At 34.9% G+C, this 21649-nt stretch overlaps 1 protein-coding gene across 1 annotated transcript in view; it reads left to right on the top strand.

Annotated features, from left to right (window-relative positions):
• ME1 (malic enzyme 1) overlaps nucleotides 1-21649 on the top strand; it is a 258710-nt gene that overhangs the window by 110158 nt on the left and 126903 nt on the right. The window contains exons 4-5 of the mRNA XM_020969928.2: nucleotides 289-364; nucleotides 4510-4671. Coding sequence (XP_020825587.1) covers nucleotides 289-364; nucleotides 4510-4671 — 238 coding nt within the window. The remainder of the gene's footprint in view (nucleotides 1-288; nucleotides 365-4509; nucleotides 4672-21649) is intronic.

A 21649-nucleotide genomic window follows, 5' to 3' on the forward strand; every position in this document is an offset into this window, starting at 1 on the left:
CTGTATGTGTGGAGTGTAAATTCTTATAGTTCCTACCATTAAAACATAATACATGTCAGCTCTCTTAGGACCAGACTAGCTTAGTTCATAGAAGTTTGGCTACTGGGTTATGATTTTTTGTTGCTTTGTTTATAGTAGTCCACATCAGTAGAGGATAGTACCTACATAGATGGATTAATGAATGTTTGAAGTACAGTAAAAATACATAATGTTTCACTGAAATGTGACTACCATTCTAATTTTTTTCCCAATTTATATGAAAACTACCTACTTTTTTTTTTTAAATAGAGGTCTCTTTATCAGTATCCACGACCGAGGTCACATTGCTACATTGCTTAAGTCATGGCCTGAAGATGTTGTCAAGGTAGGATAATGCCTTTCCTGTGGTAAATGTTGTTTTTTGTTTTCTCTGTAAGATTTCATGAAACATTGACTGTACTATCATATTCCTTTCCAACGAAGGCAGATAATATTTTCAGATTTATATTTTCTTTTTGAATTTTGCTTGTAAATCTAAACTTGTCCAAGAAAATTGTTAATGAGGTGTTTTATTGCTACTGAGCCTTCCCTCTTGTTCGTATAGTAGAATATAAACTCATTGAGGGCAGGAGCTATTTTTCATTTTGTCTTTTTAGTCTCCACATCTAGCGTAGTACCTTGTACATAGTAGATGCTTAATTAAAGCTTATTGGAGGGAAGGGAAATTATACATCAGAGGCATCAAATGAAAAGGAGACTTTGAGAGGATGTCTACTAAGTGGAGAAAAAGTACAGCAAGTTGAGGCGTACAGTTAGGCAAAGGCAATTTTTGAATGGAATACAGGGATCCAGATAGAGAGATAAGTAAGAAGGTCAGAGCTAAGACATAAACTTCCATATGACTACACAGCTTCCATCTTCTGTTTCCCCATGAGACCAGACTTCCACTTTCTGCTCCACCAATTTGCTCTCCAGCCTCCAGGGTAAAGAGAGAGATAAGGTGTCACCTTCTTTCTGTCTCACACCTTCCATCTCTTGCTACACAGAGGAGGAGGAAAGGTAACTTCTGCCTCATATTGATCCAACCTATTCTCCCTGATCTACAGTGGAGAGGAGTGGTGTCCAGCAGGGCTCCAGACCTACACTGAACAAGTAACAAGTTTAGGAGCAAATGGTAGATCTGTGACTCTTAGCCCATGAGCAGAGCTAAGACTCAGTTCTAGCCATTGACCTAGAACTTAAGATTGCAGTGGAATAATTAGGATAGGGATCCCAGACCAAAGGGGAGCCTGCATTTTCAGTTGCTTTGATCCTACAGAGCCTCCCAGTGGGCTAATAGTGGCTGAATGCAGCAACAACCTACTAAACTCCTAATTCAAAATCAAGTGACAGGCCAAACCTGGGTCAGGAACTTGTAGAGTTCAGACCAAGATAGCAGTGAGCATACTTCTCCCAGAATCACATCACTCTGAGAACATTGAAAGCTTGTACACCCCCTCACCTGAGCTGTGAAAGGAGGAAAAGGATGTAAAAGGACAGAAACTTAGGTCAAAAATTCCCCCCAGAAGGGCGTAGAGCCCAATACTAACATAAAATCTGAAGTCAAGAAGTAGGCTGGAAGAATCCGCAAACAAAAAAATATAATCCAAATATGAATAGCTGTTATGGTGATAGGGAAGATAAAGACACAGACTAGAGGAAGAGAATGACTTGAAAATATCTACATGCAGGTCTCAAAGAAAATGCAGTTTGGACATAATTGCAACTAGAATTCCTAGAAGAGTTAAAGCTAGCTGTTTTTTTTAGAAGCTAAAATTACTTTAAAAGCCAAATGAAAGCTATATAAGAATGATATGAAAAGAAAATTAGCAGCTTAGAAAAAGAGGTACAAAACCTTGCACAAGAAAATAACTCCCTGAGTATTAGAATTAAATTGACCAATAGAAGTGCCATGAGATATTGAGAAATATTAAAGCAAATTTAAAGGCCTGAAAAATAGAAGAAAATATGATATATCTCTTAACAAAAACAACTGGCCTGGAAAACAGTTCAACAAGAAATAATTTTATAATCATTGTGGTTCCTAAAAGCCATTAGGGACCAAAAAACCTAGACATCATAATCAAAGAAATCATGAAAGAACACTACCCAGGTGTCTATGAGGGCAAAGTAGAAATTGAAAGAATCTAGTGTTCACCTTTGGAAAGAAACCCTAAAGTGAACACTCCAAGGAATATTGTAGTCAAAATCCAAAGCTCTCACATCAAAGGACAATATTCCAAACAGCTAGAAACAATTAAAATACTAAGGAGCCATAGTCGGGATCATGCGTGTTTTGCCAGTTGCCACTGTAAAGGGATGTAGAGCTTGGAATGTAATATTCCAGAAGGCAACCTATCTAGGCTTACAACCAAGAATAACTTCCTTAACAAAACTGATTATAATCCTACAAGGGAAAATGGATCTTTAAACAGAAAGCTACATAGAGTTAAAATAAGGGGCTGGAGCAGAATCTCTTGTGTTAAAGCTGAAGTTCAAAAGGTAGGTGTAACAATCATGGTTTGAGGTGAAGTGACAGCAAAAATAGACCTAATTAAAAGAGATAAACAGGGAAACTACATTTGTCTGAAAGGCTCCATGGACATCAAATTAATATAAGTATTAAACATATATGCACCAAATGACATAGCATATAAATTCTTAAAGGAAATATTAAATGAGTTATAGGAAAGCAGTAGACCTGAATTTACCCCTCAGACCTAAATAAATCTAAGTACCAACAACAAAAAAGAAATGAAGGACCTGAATAGAATTTTGGAAAAGTTAGATATGATAGGTCTGTGGAAAATATTTCTCAGGTGTGTATGGCACCTTCAAAAATTTCATCATTTATTAAGGTATAAGCACCTCACAAACAAATGGTGAAAAAACTCCCGTTTTTTATTGTTATTAAATATTCTATTAATTATATAATTATATACTATTTATGTAATATAATAATTATGTAATAAGTAAAAAATATTGAATGCATCTTTCAGTGACCATAATGCAACAAAAGTAACATTCAATAAAGGGTTGAAGCAAAGATTAAAAATTGGAAGTAATTTAATCCTAAAAAGTGAATCAAAGAATAAATCATTATATTTGATTTAGCAGTAATAAAATTAACTTTCCTATCAGTAGTTTACAGCAAACAAACAAACACTTTGAAATGTAAAGATTGACACAGAGTTAAGTGAGGCACTTAGTAAAAGCAGTTATATATCTTAGGCTAATATAAAAAAGTAGGTGAAGGAGAGCAATCATGATTTCGAACAAGGCAATAGTAAAAATAGTGGGGTTTTTTGGTTTAAAAAAGATCTGGCTAAAATGAGTAAAGTAGATGTCACCATGGTTAATGATGGTTGAACTTGATCCAATGGCAATAAACCCCTCATAGTACCCTGAAACCCTGAAATATGTCAGGCTTGAGTATTAGAGAGTAGAGCCAGAACACTCATTTTATACTGTGGTTCTAAGGGAAAACCAAATTATTGTTACTTACAGATGATATAATGATGTATTTAGAGAACTCTACAGATTCACTGTATTAATTGAAATAATGATAACTTTAGTAAGATAGCAACATATATAAAATAAGTCCACAGAACCATCAGGTATTTTTGTATGCTACTAAGAAAATATAACAGGAACATATTTTTTAAAAAATTTAAATACCTGTAAATTATTGAGTTCATTTACCAGACATACTCAGGAATTAATATAACCAAAATAATTTTATAAGAATGAACAAAAACTTAAATAATTGAAGATGTGTTCATTGTTGAACCGTGCCAGTATGATAAAAGTGATGATACTGTATAGATTATCTTCAGAGGTGTTTTTTAGTACCATACCAATCAAACTACCCTGGGGTTATTGTACAGACGTAGATAAAATAATAATAGAATTAGTCTGTAGAAACAAAGAGTTGAGAATCTCAAGGCAAATAATGAAAAAAAAGAAGCAGGAGTAAAGGAGACCAACTTATATCAGATTTCAAAAAAAAAAAAAGCAGCAGTTGCCAAAACTATTTGGTGATGGTTAAAAAATAGAAAAGTTAATCAATTGAAAAGATAAGGTAAACTTTAGATAATTGAGCCACTAATTCTTATAGTTGAGTGCCAGTATTTTGGGAAGTCTTTGAAGAACTACAGATGTCTTCTTGCTACCCCTGAAATCATATCAGCTTAAAAGAAAGTCTCATGTTTTAATTTTAGTTCCTGAGTTTCCTACTTTTTTTTACTATTTTTCCCTATACTCATCCTTCCTCTTTCTATTTTTCCATCTCTTAGAAGTTGATCCCTCATTCTTAGAGCTTTTCATACACATTCTCTATTCTTTTTTAATTGTCATAATATCATAATCAGGATTATTTTTTAAAGGTCTTCTTAGTCACCAGATGTCTTCTGTAGGTGTGTTCAGAAACTATGATATGTATTAGGCTTTCCAAATAGTTATTTATAGCAGTAGATTTCTTTTTCACTCTAGGCTGTTGTGGTGACTGATGGAGAACGGATCCTTGGTTTGGGTGATCTTGGCTGCAATGGAATGGGCATTCCTGTTGGCAAACTGGCATTATATACTGCCTGTGGAGGGGTGAATCCTCAAGAGTGTCTGCCTGTCACCCTCGATGTGGGAACTGAGAATGAGGTAAATGATTTCTTTTGGCTCAGTACATTTAAACAATTAGACTGATTCTTAGTTTTCATTCTTCTCCCTACACCTGGAATTTATTTTCTCTTTTTTCTTTTTTCTTCTTATAACCTCTCTCCTCAAGGGTTAACCTTTTCCATACTTACTTTGTATTTTACTCACCTTCTCATAAATGTTTTATACCTTCTTTCTTAATAAGTAGATGTTGCTCTATAACAGTATATATTAATTAGAAATATTTCTTTCTAACAATATATGGATCATCCCTATAGCTATGATACTGTTAAGGGTTTTTTGCCAATATGAATTGTGCTGGCACTAACATATTTTCTGAAAGACTTTGAGTGTGACATTTTGTGCTCCTGCATCAGTTTTAGGATCTTTGAGTAAAAAGCAGATTATCTACCTTGCCACTCACTCTTTTTTCAGTTGACAGCTAGGTGATGAGTGTCAGGATAGAACTAAAATTAAAGGAAAAAATCTCCACGATGGGTATGAGAAATAATAGTCAAATAGGAGGAATATCCTCAGATACTTGTTTTATAATTGAAAGCTGAATCCAACATAAGTAGCCATCACATAAAGTCTTACTCTCAAGTTGAGATGGTTAAGTCTTTATAGTTATCTTCTTAGCATCATTAAATTGTGAAACCATTCAAGAATTAACCTTTTGCTTATATTAATACATTATCTTCCGTAGTCCTTTTTATGAATTTTAACTGGATTTGATTGTTGAACAACTAAAATCGGAATCTGTTACCTGTTTCTATTTATATAAAACATTCGAATCCAGCCTCTGACACTTATCAATTGCATGACCCTGGACAAGTCATTTAACTCTGTTTGCCTCAGTTTCCTCATCTGTAAAATGAATTTGAGAAGAAAATGGCAAACCACTCTATTGTCGTTGCCGAGAAAAGCCCAAAGGGGTCATGAAGAATCAGACACAACTGAAAAACAACTCCACAACAATAGTTACACATTCTTGGGCTTTATCCCTTTCCTCCCCCTTTCCTTTGTTTTGTTCCCTTAGGCCCACATTTAGAAAGAAATGTAAATAATTAAACAAAGGGAATCTGAGGACCAACTGTCAAAAATAACAATTCTTACTCCGTATGTGTCTTGAGTGAAACACAACCTTTTGGTATTCAGTTTCCTCATCTGTTAAATTAGAGTTTTGAATCAGGTGACCTGTAAGATCCCTTCTAGCTCTAAATCTGAGATCCTAAAAAGTGAATAATACTTCTAGAGATCAGTCGGATCTGGAAATATCTATCTATTATTAGGCTAAACAGAAATTCCTAGAGACCAAGGAATTTCAGAGACATTTGGCGGGGAGGGGGGGTCCTCTGTAATCATTTACTGTCATATCAACTTCCTGTAAAGGCACTAGGCGCCCTGCATTGTTTCTTCCTCTCTCTTGTTTTCCTTTTACTTTCCATTCTCAATGCTCGTCCTCACTCCTTCCATACTAGCTCTAAAATGATCTGATTTTTATGAGTAAAGTGGAAAGAACTGTGGTGGAAAGTGCCAGTCCAACTCCTTCATTTTAGATATGTGTTCTTTTTCACTCCATGTGAGAAAATTTGAAAGTGAAAGTGCCCTTGAGATTTTTATTTGGGATGAACCCTGAAACTTCTTGAAGTTTTGAAACCTAAGAATCATGTATTTAGAAGAAAATTTATATCTAAATATTGCTTAGTTGATGTCAGCTTTTGTTATATGAATTTGACACTTTTGAACTAGCGTCATTACATGTCCATTTTCAGGTTGAGAGTTGTAAGCATTATTAATATCTGTTTGGATTGTTAGCAGGCTGTCTGACAAATCCTGAAATAAGTTACTTAAATCTTGACAGTAGTTCAAGTTATCAGTTGAAGAACATGAAATATCGATCCACTCACTGCTTGGTGGATAGATGTTCTTTTTTTTTAAAAAAGGCAGTTGGGGTTAAGTGACTTGCCCAGGGTCACACAGCTAGTAAGTGTCAAGTGTTTGGTCTGAGGCCAGATTTGAACTCAGGTCCTCCTGACTTCAGGGCTGGTGCTCTATCCACTGTGCCACCTAGCTGCCCCGATTGATATTCTTTTGAAGATCCATTTTTTTCCCTCCATCACTAGACTGACAAAGTCTCTGACAGCCTTTCTCATTATTTAATGCTATGTGCCTTTTAACTTCACTTTTGCTAAAGTTACAATTTGAACATTTAAAAAAAGAATATTATGTTAGTAAATGTCTACTCATAGGGACTTTTTAAGTAAGAGGATAGATTAATCATTCCCTGTAGCAGATGGCATAAGTTTGATATTCAGTTGGCAGCAATTACAACCAGAGTGTGGTGTGATCATATTCTTTCAAGGGTCCTTAACCTAGTAATCTCTACTCGGATGGAAATGACAGGTCTAATTTTTAAAAAAATTTTAATAATCGATTGTTTCTTAGAGGTTATTTGCTTTGGTTATTGCTTTTTCCTTAGAAGAGAAATCATACATATATAATGGATTATTTTGGAGTCAAAGCCTGAGAAGGTACTTAATAAATTTATATTTAAAAATGAGTCAACCCCTTTAGATTAACATCCATGCTGATGTGATCACATGCATGGGAGGATGCATCACCCCAAAAGAGTGAAAACCAAAGAAATAGGAGACTGGGAATAATCTAGTGTTGTTAGTATGCCACTGACATGTATTAATATAATCAAGGAGGCAAGGATAGTTGAGTCTTCAGGCAAGAAGACAGCTGATAGTGTCAGTAGGCCTAATAAGAGCACCAGCCTGTCCCCTACTCTTGAACCACTCTTGAACTTGGAAGCAACAGATTAAAAACAGGGAGGGCCTGAACCTCTGGACTGTTGTCTCTACAGCCTCACCCATTATTTGTTGTTATAGAACTGTTTATCTTGGAATGAGGAGAATGAAAGAATTAGGTGAGAATTCTTCATGGTAGAAGTGTAGGGCTATAGGGGTCTGGTGTTCATGCACAGATTTGTAGGTCTTTTTCTATCCCTATGTTGAGTATGTTTCTGGAGAATTATCTGTAGGCCATGTTAGGAATTTTCAAAGATCTTAGACACAAAGACACCAAAGAGCTTGAGTAATGACTCTGCCAAGGTCATTAACAACACCTACCAAACCCTTCCCTTTTCTCTTTAATATAGTTGTGCCAAATGTTATGGAAACCCTGTCTTTCAGAGATTATTGAACATTAACAAAATATTCTATGTCACAGTCAGCATCCTTTGGCATATATGCCAGAGATTTCAGTGGGGCCAGTTGTTGTGGCATATATGCTGCCATGTCTTTTTCTGTTGTGGGAATTACTCCTTTTATCTTCCTATTGCTGGCAAGAATCAGTTCCATCCTATCTTCATTTTACCCATGCTTGCAATAATCGATGCATGGTTACCACGCCCTCAGAAAAAAAACAGAGAATAGTGGGATTCCAGTTTGGAACCTCACTTTAAAAATGTTTCTGACCTCTTCTTTATGTTATATCAATTTACCAAGAAGCCTTTTGTGAATGGTTAGCTTAATTTACTATAGCATAATCTACCAGGGTTTCTCATACCTCTCCCCCACGGTGGCCATCTGTCATGACTTTGTTTTCCCTAATTGGCATCACTAAGGGAATAAAAAACCTCACCCATGTGCCTCTGACTTGGTGGATGTCTTAAGATCACTTGAGTGACCACACCATCCCCTGCTTGACACACATGTTTCCTTATGGAGGCAAGGGCCAGTTCTATAAAAGCCAGTTGCCATTGTATCATTATCGATTGTCTTTGCTATGTTTAAGCAGAACTTTAAACTTTTTAGCTTTTTGCTAGCTGCTCAATGACTGGAAGTACTTTGCTTCATTTCAACATTGAACTTGAACTAATAGGGTGACAGCATCAATCCTTTCCCTAACTCTTTGTTGGTGTTATGGAATCAAACAGTTAGCCTCATATGTGGACCATGTGGCCAAATTTAAATTTGTTTTAAAATTTTCAAGGTTTAAAAATATATATTAAATTGGATCTGGAAGTTGTAATGTATCATAAAGCTTTCTGCTAATTATCGATCTTTCTCTGAAAGATAGATATGATGGGCATTGAAAGTGGGGGTGAAATAGTGGATCCACCTGTCCACTTGAGAAAACTTAGGGAAAATAAGACAATATTACAGGTTTTTCGCTTAAGAGTACAAAAGGAGCTCTAATTATGTATTCTAGAATAAATGATCCCTATTTCCTTATTGTTGAAATTGATCCCAAATAAATAAAAGGCCATATGTTATTTTTATATTAAGTCTCTGACCTGTGTTAACTTTGCTGGGTGTTTTTTTGTTGTTGGTTGTTTGTTTTGGGAGGGGTTTTTTTGGTGAGCCACTTGGTGTTAAGTGACTTGCTCAGAGTCATATAACTAGTGCTATGTCTCTGAGGTCAGATTTGAATTCAGGTCTTCCTGACTCCAAGGCTGGAGCTCTATCCACTGTGCCACCTAACTGCCCCTGCTTTTCTTAATAAACACTCAGCAATGTAATGAAATTTCTAGCTCACCTTGCTTGCTACCTGTACTTTGTGTGTTTTAGTACAGATACCTAAGGTCATATCTTTTGTTGCTAGCTCCTTCCTTGAATTTTGTCTCTTTGAGTTTCTCAGTGTCTTTTCTGCCATTCTTCTACGTTGTAGCTACTTTATGTGTTATCTGGATACATAAGCAAGTTTTTTCTCATTTCCTCTTTTTACAGATTCTTTGCACTAATATGTGTAAATATATTCTTACTAACCCCTGTTAGATGCACTCCATCACTGTCTTTTGTATACTCAATACAGTCCTAATAGTGAATTTGTGAATTTACTCATAAAAACTGGTAGCATTCCACATGCCTTCCTCCCCTTCCATTAATTTATTTTTAGAAAAATCCAAATATACCCCAGCCATGGAGAAATGTAAGAAATTCATCGTTGGCAGGCAGTTCTGCTCTAAATCCTTTTTTTAAAAAATCTAGCTTTCTCTCCTTTTCTCTTTCTTCCCTTATCTTTCCCCTTATCTTGTGATAACTTTTTTCTTCTTTCTGCCATGCCTAAGCTAATTGCACACATAAACCGTGCTACTCTCAGCACTCAGAGCTAAAAATGGTTATTTCTCCCTTGACTAGTATATTGTGAGTTCTTGATAAAAAAAATGTACAACAGCTCTTTTTTTCCAAATACTACTTGACCACAACAAAAGCATTATCAAAATGGACTTTTAAAAATTAATCTTATCAAGTTATTTTTTCATCCTTGGATCAATCCTCAAGTATAATGTAGGAAAGATCATAACTGGCTTACTTTCTAAATTCACATAACATCAATAAGTACTGTTATTGTCAGATGAATTTCATAACTTTCATAACATGGTAAATTCTGCTTTACTGTGCATAAGTCTTCAAAGGAATTCATTATATAATTCTAGTCATATTTTTCTATGGCTAATATTCTTTCATACCAGAAAGGAAAATGTGAAAGAATGTAGAAAACAAAACAAATGTTGACATCTTTTTCCAATTGTTTCCTTCCTAATTTGTTTTTAGAAAATCTAAATATACACTATCCATGAAGAAATAGAAGAATTTTAGTGCTGGCAGCCATTATTAGTACATTGGCACTTCAGCACCAGCAGCTCAGAAGCTGCCAACATATTATTTAAAGTTTTCTATGGGTGAGAGAACAGCTGGGATTTGAAGCTACACAGATTACAGATTTTGTATTTCAGTTGAGCCATTTTTGATTAACTTAAAGAGTTAGCTGCCCCATATTCTGCAGATTCAGTGTGTGTGTGTGTGTGTGTGTGTGTGTGTGAAATGAGTTTTATTTCAGAACAGTTTTGGAGGCCCTCACCCCTTTTATTTTTCTTTTTTTGAGCAACTAGAGATCACATGTTACTTGAAAATAATTCCATTCTTTTATGGTGAGTGGCTAAAAAAGAAACCTGAAGTGGTAAATAAGTATTCATTTTCTTTAATAGAGGACAGTCTTGACAGGTATGTCAATTTATATATAATTATCTTGTGAAGCTATTAGTGCAAATACTCTTTATTCCTATTTTTTTTAATAAGGAAACAACATCAGAGAAGGACATAGATATGTCAATTGAATCTTAAACCAAGTTTTCTGATTTCAAATCCCTTTTTCTTTTTAATTTGCCATACAGTCATTTTACCTAATTTTCATGAGATAACATTGACAGATAAGCTCAACTAACATCAACATAAAAGCTTTCACTAGAGGGTGGAAGTAATTGGTTATATATTGGTTTCATCAATTAATTAATATAGTCTTTCATACAAGAAGTATTAAGTGCCTACCATTCTACTCTGCTGGATGTTGGAAGCAGTTATAAAGTTCAAGTTCACCTAATCTTTGCCATCATTGACCTTACAGTTTAGTAGGGGGATAAGACATAAATACAGATACCTGTAATACTTAATATTGCATATTAATTGCTTTGGACATTTGCAAAACCAAATGTTGTATATATGGTTCATGGGGAAATGTCATGGGATCAGAGTTTCAAAGTTGTAAAGGACATCATAGTCCATCTAGTTTAACCCATACCTGGATAGAAATCTGCCATATGACATTCTTCTTTTCTTTTCCTTTTTTTTTCTTTTGGTGAGGCAATTAAGGTTGACTTGCCCAGGGTCACACAGCTAGTGAGTGTTATGTGTTTGAGGTCACATTTGAACTCAGGTCCTCCTCACTCCAGAGCCAGTGCTATACCTACTCCACCACCTAGCTGCAGCTTCTATACTGTACATTGCTTCTATTGCTCTCCTCTGGAGTCAAACAAAATTATTCCATTATCTCTTCTACAAATACTTTAAATATTTTAAGCTCTTCAAAAACTTAAAGACAGCTATCATTTTCTAAGTTTTCTTCTTCAGGATAAACATCGCCTGTTCCTTCAGCTAATCTTCCAATGACACTCTCCTGAATGTAATGCCAAGAACTGAATACAGTGCTTCAGAGATGCTCTGACAGTGACAGAATATAAAAGAAATATTTACATTCCCCATTAGAGATGCAGTGCCTCTCTTAATGCAATATTAGTTGTTTTTGTTGGGGGCTAGGAGAGATGGCTGCTGTGTCATTAAGTGATGTGGGAGATGGGGAAAGGCAGGTAGTTGAGTGATTAAAAAAAGAATTTTAGAGGAGCTAGCATTCACATTGAACTTTGAAGAGTGGGTGAAAATTCACAAGACAAAGAAGGGTCAGAAGACCATTTCCTGTATAGGGATGAGCATGAAACTAAAGGCAAGGAGATAGAAGAGTGGGATTCTGAGGCAGATCATTCTTCATTTTCACTGAATGATAGGATTGTAGAAGAGAATAATTGGAAATATAGGGCAACACTAGCTTCTTAAAGGTCTTGAATGACAGGCAAAAAAATTACAGAGTAGAAAAAGTTTAATAATCGGAAGAGGAAGGTGGAGGTCCAAGGGGAATGAATGATATACCCCAACCAAGTCCTTGGGGGAATTATGAGATTATGATTTCTATAACCTTTTGGCAGGAGTGAGGCAGTTTTGGGAGAATGTGAGAGGTATCATTGGGGAGGGATTAAAACATGAGAATTGAAAAAGGAATATTTTATTGAGTGGGAAATAGCTGTTAATTCTCTTTTCCTCACCCCAACATGTCTTCAACTGAAAAAGCAAGCTTTTCTTGACTGTTGTGTTTCCATTTCACAGTTCCTACTTAGCTTTGGTCTTTTTTATCAGCAATTTTTTTAGTTTTCTATTAAAGTTCCACTTCCCTGTACATTTACACTCATCTTTTCAGGGTCAGTTATTCTTGGTTTATAACTACCCCCTTTGCCTTTTGGAAAACAGTATTAGTATTCCTAGATCTCCCTTTATATAGGGTTGAAACTGCCAGGTCTTGTGTGATCCTTACTGTCACTCTTTGGTATTTGAACAGCTCCTTTCTGGATGCTCACAGTATTTTTCTTTGATGTAGAGCTCTGGATTTTGCCTGTGACACTCCTGGGTATTTTTCCTTTGAAGATTCCTTTCAAAAAGCAATCAGTGATCCTTTCTAACTTTATTTTACCCTCTCATTCTAATAGAACTGAGAAGTTTTTGGCTTTGTTTTTTCAATCATGGTTTTCAGGAAGTATTGTGATTCCTAAATTATCTCTCCTTGACCTGTTTTCCAAGTCTGTTGTTTTTTATATAAGATTTCTTAAGTTTTCCTCTATTTTTCAAATCTTTTATTTTGATCTAATATTTCTTGTTGTCTGATGGAATCATTAATTTGTGTTTGGTCCATTCTAGTTTTCAGGAATTCCATTTCTTATTACCATTTTCTTCTAAGCTATTTTTCTTCCTTCCAGTTCTTTCCTGCAGAGCAGTTATTTCCTTTTTTATTTCTTCTAGGTATTCATGTAGTCCTTGTGGAAAATTTTTCTTAGAGTCTTTGCTTATAGTTGTTCCAGAATTTTTCTCTTTTTAAAGGTTTCTAGATTTGCAATAATTTTTGATATTGACCAATGTCTTCTTTTTTTACTCATCCCTCTAGCTCTCATTTCTTTTTTCTTTTTAAAATAAAATTATTTAATTTATTTTTAGTTTTCAGTATTCATTTCCATAAGATTTTGAGTTCTAAATTTTCTCCCCCTTCTTCTGTTCCCTCCTCCCCAAGATGGCATGCAATCTGATATGGGATCTACATATACATTCATATTAAATATTTTCACATTAGTCATGTTGTAAAGAAGAATAAGACCAATGGGAGGAACCACAAGAAAGAAGAAACAGAGAAGAGCAAATAGTATGCTTCAATCTGCATTCAGACTCCATAGTTCTTTTTCTGGATGTGGATAGCATTTTCAATCATGAGCCTTTTGGAGTTGTCTTAGATTGTTGTATTGCTGAGAAAAGGTGACTCTTATCAAATTTAGTCATCACAGAATGTGGCAGTTAGTGTGTGCAATGTTCTCCTGGTTCTGCTCACTTCACTCAGTATACATTCATGTAAGTCTTTTCAGGTTTTTCTGAAGTCTGCCTGCTCATCATTTATTATGGAACAATAGTATTCCATTAGTTGCATATACCACAACTTGTTCAGCCATTCCCCAATTGGTGGGCATCTGTTCATTTTCCAGTTCTTGGCCACCACAAAAAGAGCTGCTATAAATATTTTTGTACATGTGTATCCTTTTCCCATTTTTCTGATCTCTTTTGGGATACAGACCTAGGAGTGGTATTGCGGGGTCAAAGGATATACACAGTTTTATAGCCCTTTGGCATAGTTCCAAATTGCTCTCCAAAATAGTTGGATTAGTTCATAACTCACTCAACAATGCATTAGTGTTCCAGTTTTCCCACATCCTCTCCAACATTTATCGTTTTCCTGTTTTGTCGTGTTAGCTAGTCAGAGAGGTGTGGTGTGGTACCTCAGAGTTGTTTTGATAGATTTGCATGAAATAATGGAGAGTAAAATGAGCTGAAATCAGAATTTTGTGTATAGTAGCAGCAGTGTTGTTTTAAGAACACTTTTGATTGGCTAAGTTAACTTTGACTATTATAAATACCCAAATAAACTACAAAGGATATATGAAGGAGGATGCTGTCTGCATCCAGAGAAAGAACTGATAACTAAGAGTGTGACTTGAATGGTGTGTGTGTTAGTGTCTATATAAGTATGTATAGTATAGTGTGTGTGTACGTATACACACACACACATGTCCAATGGTTACCATCTCCAGGATGGTGAGGGAAGGGTTAGGAAAAGACGGGAGAAAAGTTACACAATAGCATATATTTAAAAGGAATAATACAATCATCTTTTTTTCCCCATTCTACTATGTAATGGAAATGCTTTATTTCTTAATTTCAGAATTAAAGAAGTAAAATTTTAAAAAAAGAAGTAGAGGCTCTCCTTATGGATGAAACATTTAGTTCTAACATTTAGTAATGGAAAAAAAAGAAAGATAAGATAGTAGCTAGATGGATCAAATTGTCAAATTGAGTTTTCCTTTTAGGACATGTGAGACTTAATATGGATTGGATGACTGATTGTAAGGAAACAATGAAAAAGGAAAATTTAAAGATGCTTACTGCAGTGTTCATTTTTTGTTTTTGTTTGTTTGTTTTTGGCTAGGCAGTGGGGTTAAGTGACTTGCCCAGGGTCACACAACTAGTAAGTGTTATGTGTCTGAGGCGGGATTTGTACTCAGGTCCTCCTAAATCCAGGGCCAGTGCTCTATCCATTGCGCCACCTAGCTGCCCCTACTATAGTGTTTTTACAATTTATAATGGATTTCATTTATCGGCATCTACTCAAGGGCATCAGAAAACATTTATAAACAGTTAAAGACCAGAAGTTGACTGGAGCCAATTGAGCAAGCAAGCCCTGTTACTTACACAATATGAACTTAATATTCTTAGTCTTCTTGATTCTCCAAATTCCTAGCCTGAATCTTGATGGAAAACTTTTTGTATGTTACTTCTGGACTGTTGACCAGAAGTACTGTTACCTATGTCATAGCTTTCCATTGATGATTCTTAGGCTAGGCTTTATTTCATGACTACATGAAAACATGTCTTAAATTTTCCTGCTCTCTATAACTTCTCATATGACTTACTATGTTTGGAAGGTTTTATCTTCCTCTGCTTATTGAAATCTCGTGTAAAGATAAAGAAAGAAAAAATATGGTCACTGCCCTCAATGAATTCACATTATAATAGGGGAGACATCATGTAAAGAATTATACATACAAGATATCTCTCAGAGCCTCATTCAGATGCTGCTTCTTCCATGTTATCATCCCCTATTTCCCCAGCAAACTATACATAGAATTTCTTTTAATACACTGCTCAGTTGCCATCTTCTACATGAAGTCTTTCCTGATCTTCCCAACTGCACATACTCTTCTTCCCTCTAAGTACTTTAAACTACCTTGTATTTAATTCGTCTTAATTCTGTATATAGTTAACATGTGTATATATATGTCTATATTGTCTTTCCTGATAGAAAATTCCTTGAGAATGTGAACTATTTCATTTTTTTGTATTTGTCTGCTCCCTATTATGGACCCACATGCAAGGGTATCATCCAGACCTACAATAGTCCTGATCCAATCACATCATTGCCTACCCTCCCACAATTCAGTGGTTAAAAAGCAAAGCCTGGGCACATTATTTTAAGAAAAATTAAATGAAAATTTCCCAAATCTGTTAGGGCAAGAGGGGAAAGTGAAGTAAGAAGGAATCAACTGATTACCTTTGAAAAGGAATTCCAAAAGGAAAAGTGCCAGGACTGTCATAGTCAAAATCCAGAGTTCCTACATCAAAGAAAATTACTGCAAGCATCTAAAAAGAACTACTTCATGTACTAAGGAATCACAGTCAGGATTACACAAGCCCTGGCAGTTCCAACTATAAATGAAGTGAGATTCTGAAATATAATATTACAAAATGCAAAAGAGATGTTTACTACCTCTATTATATTAAAATTATATTATTTCCCTGTACATTTATACTCTGCTTTTCAGGGTATGGATGTGTCATCAATCAGTCAGTCAAGCATTTAATATGACTTGGGCACTGTGCTTAACTCCAGGAATGCAAGGTAAAAGCAAAAACAGTGCCTGCCCACGAGGGACTTAGATTCTGTTGGAAAGAATCAAATATAAAATCTTCTGTTTGATTTTCAGAGCCTTTCATAACCTAACCCCCTTCTGTTTTTCCAATCTGCTTACATGTTTCTCACCTTTACATACTCCTCAAACCAATGACACTGACCTCCTTCCTGTTCTTCTCATAAAATAATCCGTCTCCTGACTCTAGACATTTTCATTGGCTGTCACCCATGCTTGTGATATTCTGTAATATTCCAGTGGCTCCCTGTTACCTCCAGGACCACCTTATTCCCCTCCATGTACTGTGTGATTCAGTGACATGCTTTTCCCCACAGACACTTCATCTTTTGACTCTGCGTTTTCTCTGGCTGTTCTCATGCCTGGAATTCTCTCCCTCCTCATCTCTATTTCCTGGTTTCCTTGGCTTTCTTCAAGATAAAATTACATTTTCAACAACGAGCCTTTCTCATTTCCCCTTATTAGTTCCTTCCCTCTGTTGATGATCTCCAATTTACCTTGTTTGTATATAGTTGTTTTCATGTTCTTTGCCTCATGAGACTGTAAGCTACTTGAGAACAGGGCCTGTCTTTTGCCTTTCTTTCTATTACCAGTGCTTTGCCCAGTTTTTATTACATAGTAATTAGATGGTTAATAAATGCTTATTGAGAGACCGAGATTTTGTCACAGTGCTCAGTGTTGTGAAGCCTAAGTGTTTTTACAAAGAAAGTTTTACCTGTTTGATTTGTCATTATATCCAACGATACCCAGCCATCAATCAATTTTTAACTTTAACATTTAAAAATTTGTCCCCTGGAAAGTAGAACAAAGTTTTTATCCTTTAGCTTTGCAAAGTTGCCTTGCTTTTAAAACTCTGTTGAGATCTCAGGTATTTCATTGAAATGGAACTATATCTTATCAAGAGAGGTATCTTTAGGCTACTCTAGACTATGACCATTTATATGTAAAGTGAGGGCCTTGTTTTATTTCATGAAGTGAAGCTCTTTACCTTTGAAGGGTTAAAATATTTATATAGGAATAATGAGAGCTTAGCGTATTGAATGGGGCACTGGAACTTGAGTCAGGAAGGCCTCCATTCACATCCTTCCTCCCATACTTCTTAGCTAGGTAAGTGGATGAGGGGGTCAGACTCAGTGACCGCCAAGGTCCCTTACAGCCCCAAGTCTAAAATCCTTTGAGTTACAACAAATAGAATTATTTCTTTGTGTGGCCAAAGATCCCAGTATGGTGCCTTGCTAAGAGTAGTCATTTGGTAAATTTTTTTTTGTTTGATTCATGATCAAAGCCAGAAAATGGTAGTCATTACTATCTCAATACTGCTTTATGGTCTTAGAATATTTAACTTTTGTAGGGTAGTTTTTGCTTGGTAATAGACAGTTTCCCCCAATAATCTTCTATATAACTTCAATATTCCTGAAAAATCTGTCCCTTGCCAATTAAAACTATGATTTTGAAAAGAAATTCTAATGCCAATTTTGAAAATACACCATAGGCTTATATATCTGATTATCATGGTTTCTGATGTTAAATTAGAACGAGATACATAGTCCAAGACTGTCCTGAGTTTTGGCTTGCTAACTGGATATTACTGTGTTGCATTAATGATTTATCTTTCTTCTCTAGCCCTGATAATGTCTTCGATTTGTCCAGAGAACTTTATTAATTTATACTAGTAATTTTAAGTAAACTTGCATGAATCATGCAATATCAGGATTTGTCATCAAATAAGAATTTATTAAGTGCTTACTCTGCGTCAGGCATTGTGAGAATCACTAAGGATATTAAAAAAAAAGGTTTAAAAAAAAAACAACCAAAAATATGGTCCCTGCCCTTTAGTTTTGAACTGTGGTGGAAACTGTGTTGAGAGATGTTGTGAAGTAAAAGTAACAACACTTGGCATCCTTGAGGATAATACTGCAGTTGCGAGCTTGGGTGGCTGGAAGGATGGTGTTGCCCCCAACAGTAATAGCAAAGTTAGTAAGTGAAGACAGTCTGGGGGGAAAGTTGAGTTCCATTTTAAATATGTTGAGTTTGAGATTCCTGTGGAACAGTGAAGTTCAAGATATCCAAGATGTAGTTAGTTGGTGATCAGACTAGAACTCAGGATAGAAGTTAGAGCTGGATAAATAGATCTGAGAATCAGGTCATGGGGTCCACCCCTTATGAAAAGCAATTTGGAACTGTTGGGAAGTCTCTGAAGTAAGGACCAAAGCACATAGCCTGGATTGAGGTAATGCAGCGTCAAAAATAATGATTAAAGCAAGCCCTGCTTTTTCTCTCCTAATTTCATATAAAGGAAACAAAAGACATTGAATATCAAAGCTAATAATTTGAATTCAGGATTTGCATTAATACAGCCATATTTTTATGACCTAGTTATCAAAATATCCCCATATTTAACTTTTTTCCCCTTAAGTAGCCCTTGGTTTCCCCAAAGGAATATCTAGTACAGGAAAAAGAGAGGTGTATTATGAAGGAAATTAAGTTTACAAGAGAACAAAACATATTGAAATTCTACTGTGATTTAAGTGTCTTTTGTCATTTGGGGGAAAGTCCTAGTCACAATGTTCACCTGACATATTTTGTTATTATACAGGATTTATTTTTATCAGTGATAGTGTTTTTGAAAGCATAAAACACTCAGTAGTAAATATCTTAGTCTCTCAAGATGTGCAAACAGTAGTTAGAGAGATTTTTAAAAATTTAGCTCTAGCTTTCACTTTGTGCTCTAAATAATAGAATAGTGCTTAACTAGCTTATTTATTCTTTAGTACTTTCTTGAAAAGAATTAGCTCAGTGGTTCACCAGTCACAGCTTAAAATGGCCATTGTTCTTTTCAGCTGTTGAGTGTTTTCTTCTTTTGTGTGATATTTGGGTTTACCATACATTACTCCAAACAACACCAGAAAAGAACCTTTTGGTTGTTCTTGCTGAATTGCATCACTTTTGTAAAATCACATGCACTGAGCTGGAAAGGAATTTCTAGGCTTCAGTGAAGTTGTACTTTGAATGGGGTTGGATTCATATACATTGTTGAGTTAATTATGTCTTTTTATTAATAACTGCCCAGTGTTGTCAATAAAAAACTCATGACTGTTAAGTTAATTACATTTTCATGGGAAATTCACTGCCACTTTGCACTGAATCAATTTACTGATCTACCATTTGATATTGTGGTCATCTTTAAATTAGATTTATTTGTGTAACTATCAATTTATCAGTGAATTGTGCAGTGAAATAGCAGATAGCAAACCAACATGACTTGTAGAGGGCCCAGTGTAATATAATACATCTTTCACACTGTCATTGTTTATGTTTTATATTTTTTCATGGTCTATACTTAATTTGAAAGGAGTATTTTTTCCAGTGTTACAAAGGTTTTCAGTACCTTATTGGCACTTTATGATTTGCAGCCGCACTTCATTGAGTACTTCTAAGAGCCACGGTTTTACCAAAAAGGGCCCTCCCTTCAGATTGCAATTTATAATACCTCTCAAATTGATCCTAAACAGAGTTGCCAAGCTGATATTCCCAAGTAAAGACTGACGGTGTTGCTTTCCTGCTCTATTAAAAATTTTCTGTTTTTCTGGATATACTTTTGAGTTTGTTATGTTTTAAAACATAAATGTTTATAAAATTCCATGTTCATTTGAATGAAGATTAATTCGTATTTATTTCTCTCTACATAACTATCAAATACTGCTTTTTTCAGCCTTTTGTTATGTTTTACATTCTTGCTTATTTTTCTTTTTGATTCATCACATTCTGTTAGGTTTTTTGAAGTACCTTATTGCTTTGCTATCTAATTCTTTTTGCAATTCAGTTAATATTACCTTTAAAATGTAGTTTTTATACTGTTTGTGTGCTAACTTAACATTATTTTATTTTTTCCAATTGTATCTTCAACATAATTCCCATGTTTCTTAATACTTTCTAATTTAAATTCACCCATTATCAAGACTGCAATTCCTGATTTTTTTTTTGGAGTCAGCTGAAACATATGAAAGGATAAGAGTGAGGAATACCTGGATCATCAGAACAATGTAAAAAATAAGGGAGGAGAGGAGAGAAAGGACATGGGTAATGTCACTGTAACACTTCTATCTAGGGTACTAGACATATGAGGAATTTGAAAAAACAAACATAAGATGTGATAGCACAAACTTAGTAATGTTGTTCAGTGTTAGAAATGTGAGTATGAATGGGTTTGTCTATGAACAAAAAGAGTGGTATTGGATTAGTACTAGTAAAAGTAAGGTAGATTGTGTTGCTTATTGATAAAACACATACTATAATAGCCTATGGTAGAAGAAAAATGAAATTTAACAATTACAACATTGAACATAAAAGTACTGAATTCCTAGTATACAGTGTAATAGATGCAATAAATGTAAGAATAGATTTAAAAACTAAACTGAACAATGTTGTCTAAAGGAAAAAGCTTATAAAATAGAGATGTCTAAAATAAGGGGCTGTATACTAATTAGTCTACAAAACATAAATTATATATTATGAACCTAGTATTTAAAAAACTTAACATAAGAAAAATGAAAAATTCAGAGACATGTTAAGTATTATCCTTCTATGAAGACTGTACTAGAATTACCTAGGTTGTATAGTGGATGGAGCAGTGGGCCTGGTGTCAGAAAGACATGAGTTCAGATCCTGCCTCAGACACTTATTAGCTTGTGACTCTGGGGAATTCATATAATCTCTGCCTACCTCAGTTTCCTCAACTGTAAAATTATGATGATAATAATATCATCTACCTACCAGATTTCTTGTGAGGATCAAATGGAAATATTTTTAACACCCTTAGCACAATTCCTGGCACACGGTAGGTGCTTAATAATTAGTTGTTTCCTTTCTCCCTATGATTAAAGTTTCCTTCCTTTTCTTTCAGTAACAAAATCTGAATTTATGATTAATTTGTTTCCCTCTCATCATCAAACAATAATGATGATCACTTCCATTTCCTTTAGATTATAATATGAAGGGAAGGAAATAAGCATTTATGTAGCATCCAGTATGTGCCAGTTGCTGTGCCAAGTGCCTTACAAATATTATCTGGAATAGTTCCTTAATGGCTTAAATTAATTTTTCTACTTGTATACCCAGATAAATATAGTATACAGGTTAATTCTGAAACAACAGAGTATTGTTCTAGTTCTTTTTTGGATTATAATAATAATAATAGCTAGCATTCATTTAGATAGCACTCTAAGGCTTACAAAGAACTTTATAAATATTCTTGTATTTTATCTTTACAACTCTAGAAGGTAGGTGCTATTATTATCTCCATCTAATAGATAAGGAAACTGAGGTAAATTGAAATTAAATCAT

This window comes from Phascolarctos cinereus, unplaced genomic scaffold (assembly GCF_003287225.1).
Source record: "Phascolarctos cinereus isolate Bilbo 61053 unplaced genomic scaffold, phaCin_HiC Scaffold_5;HRSCAF=322, whole genome shotgun sequence".
Taxonomy (NCBI): domain Eukaryota; kingdom Metazoa; phylum Chordata; class Mammalia; order Diprotodontia; family Phascolarctidae; genus Phascolarctos; species Phascolarctos cinereus.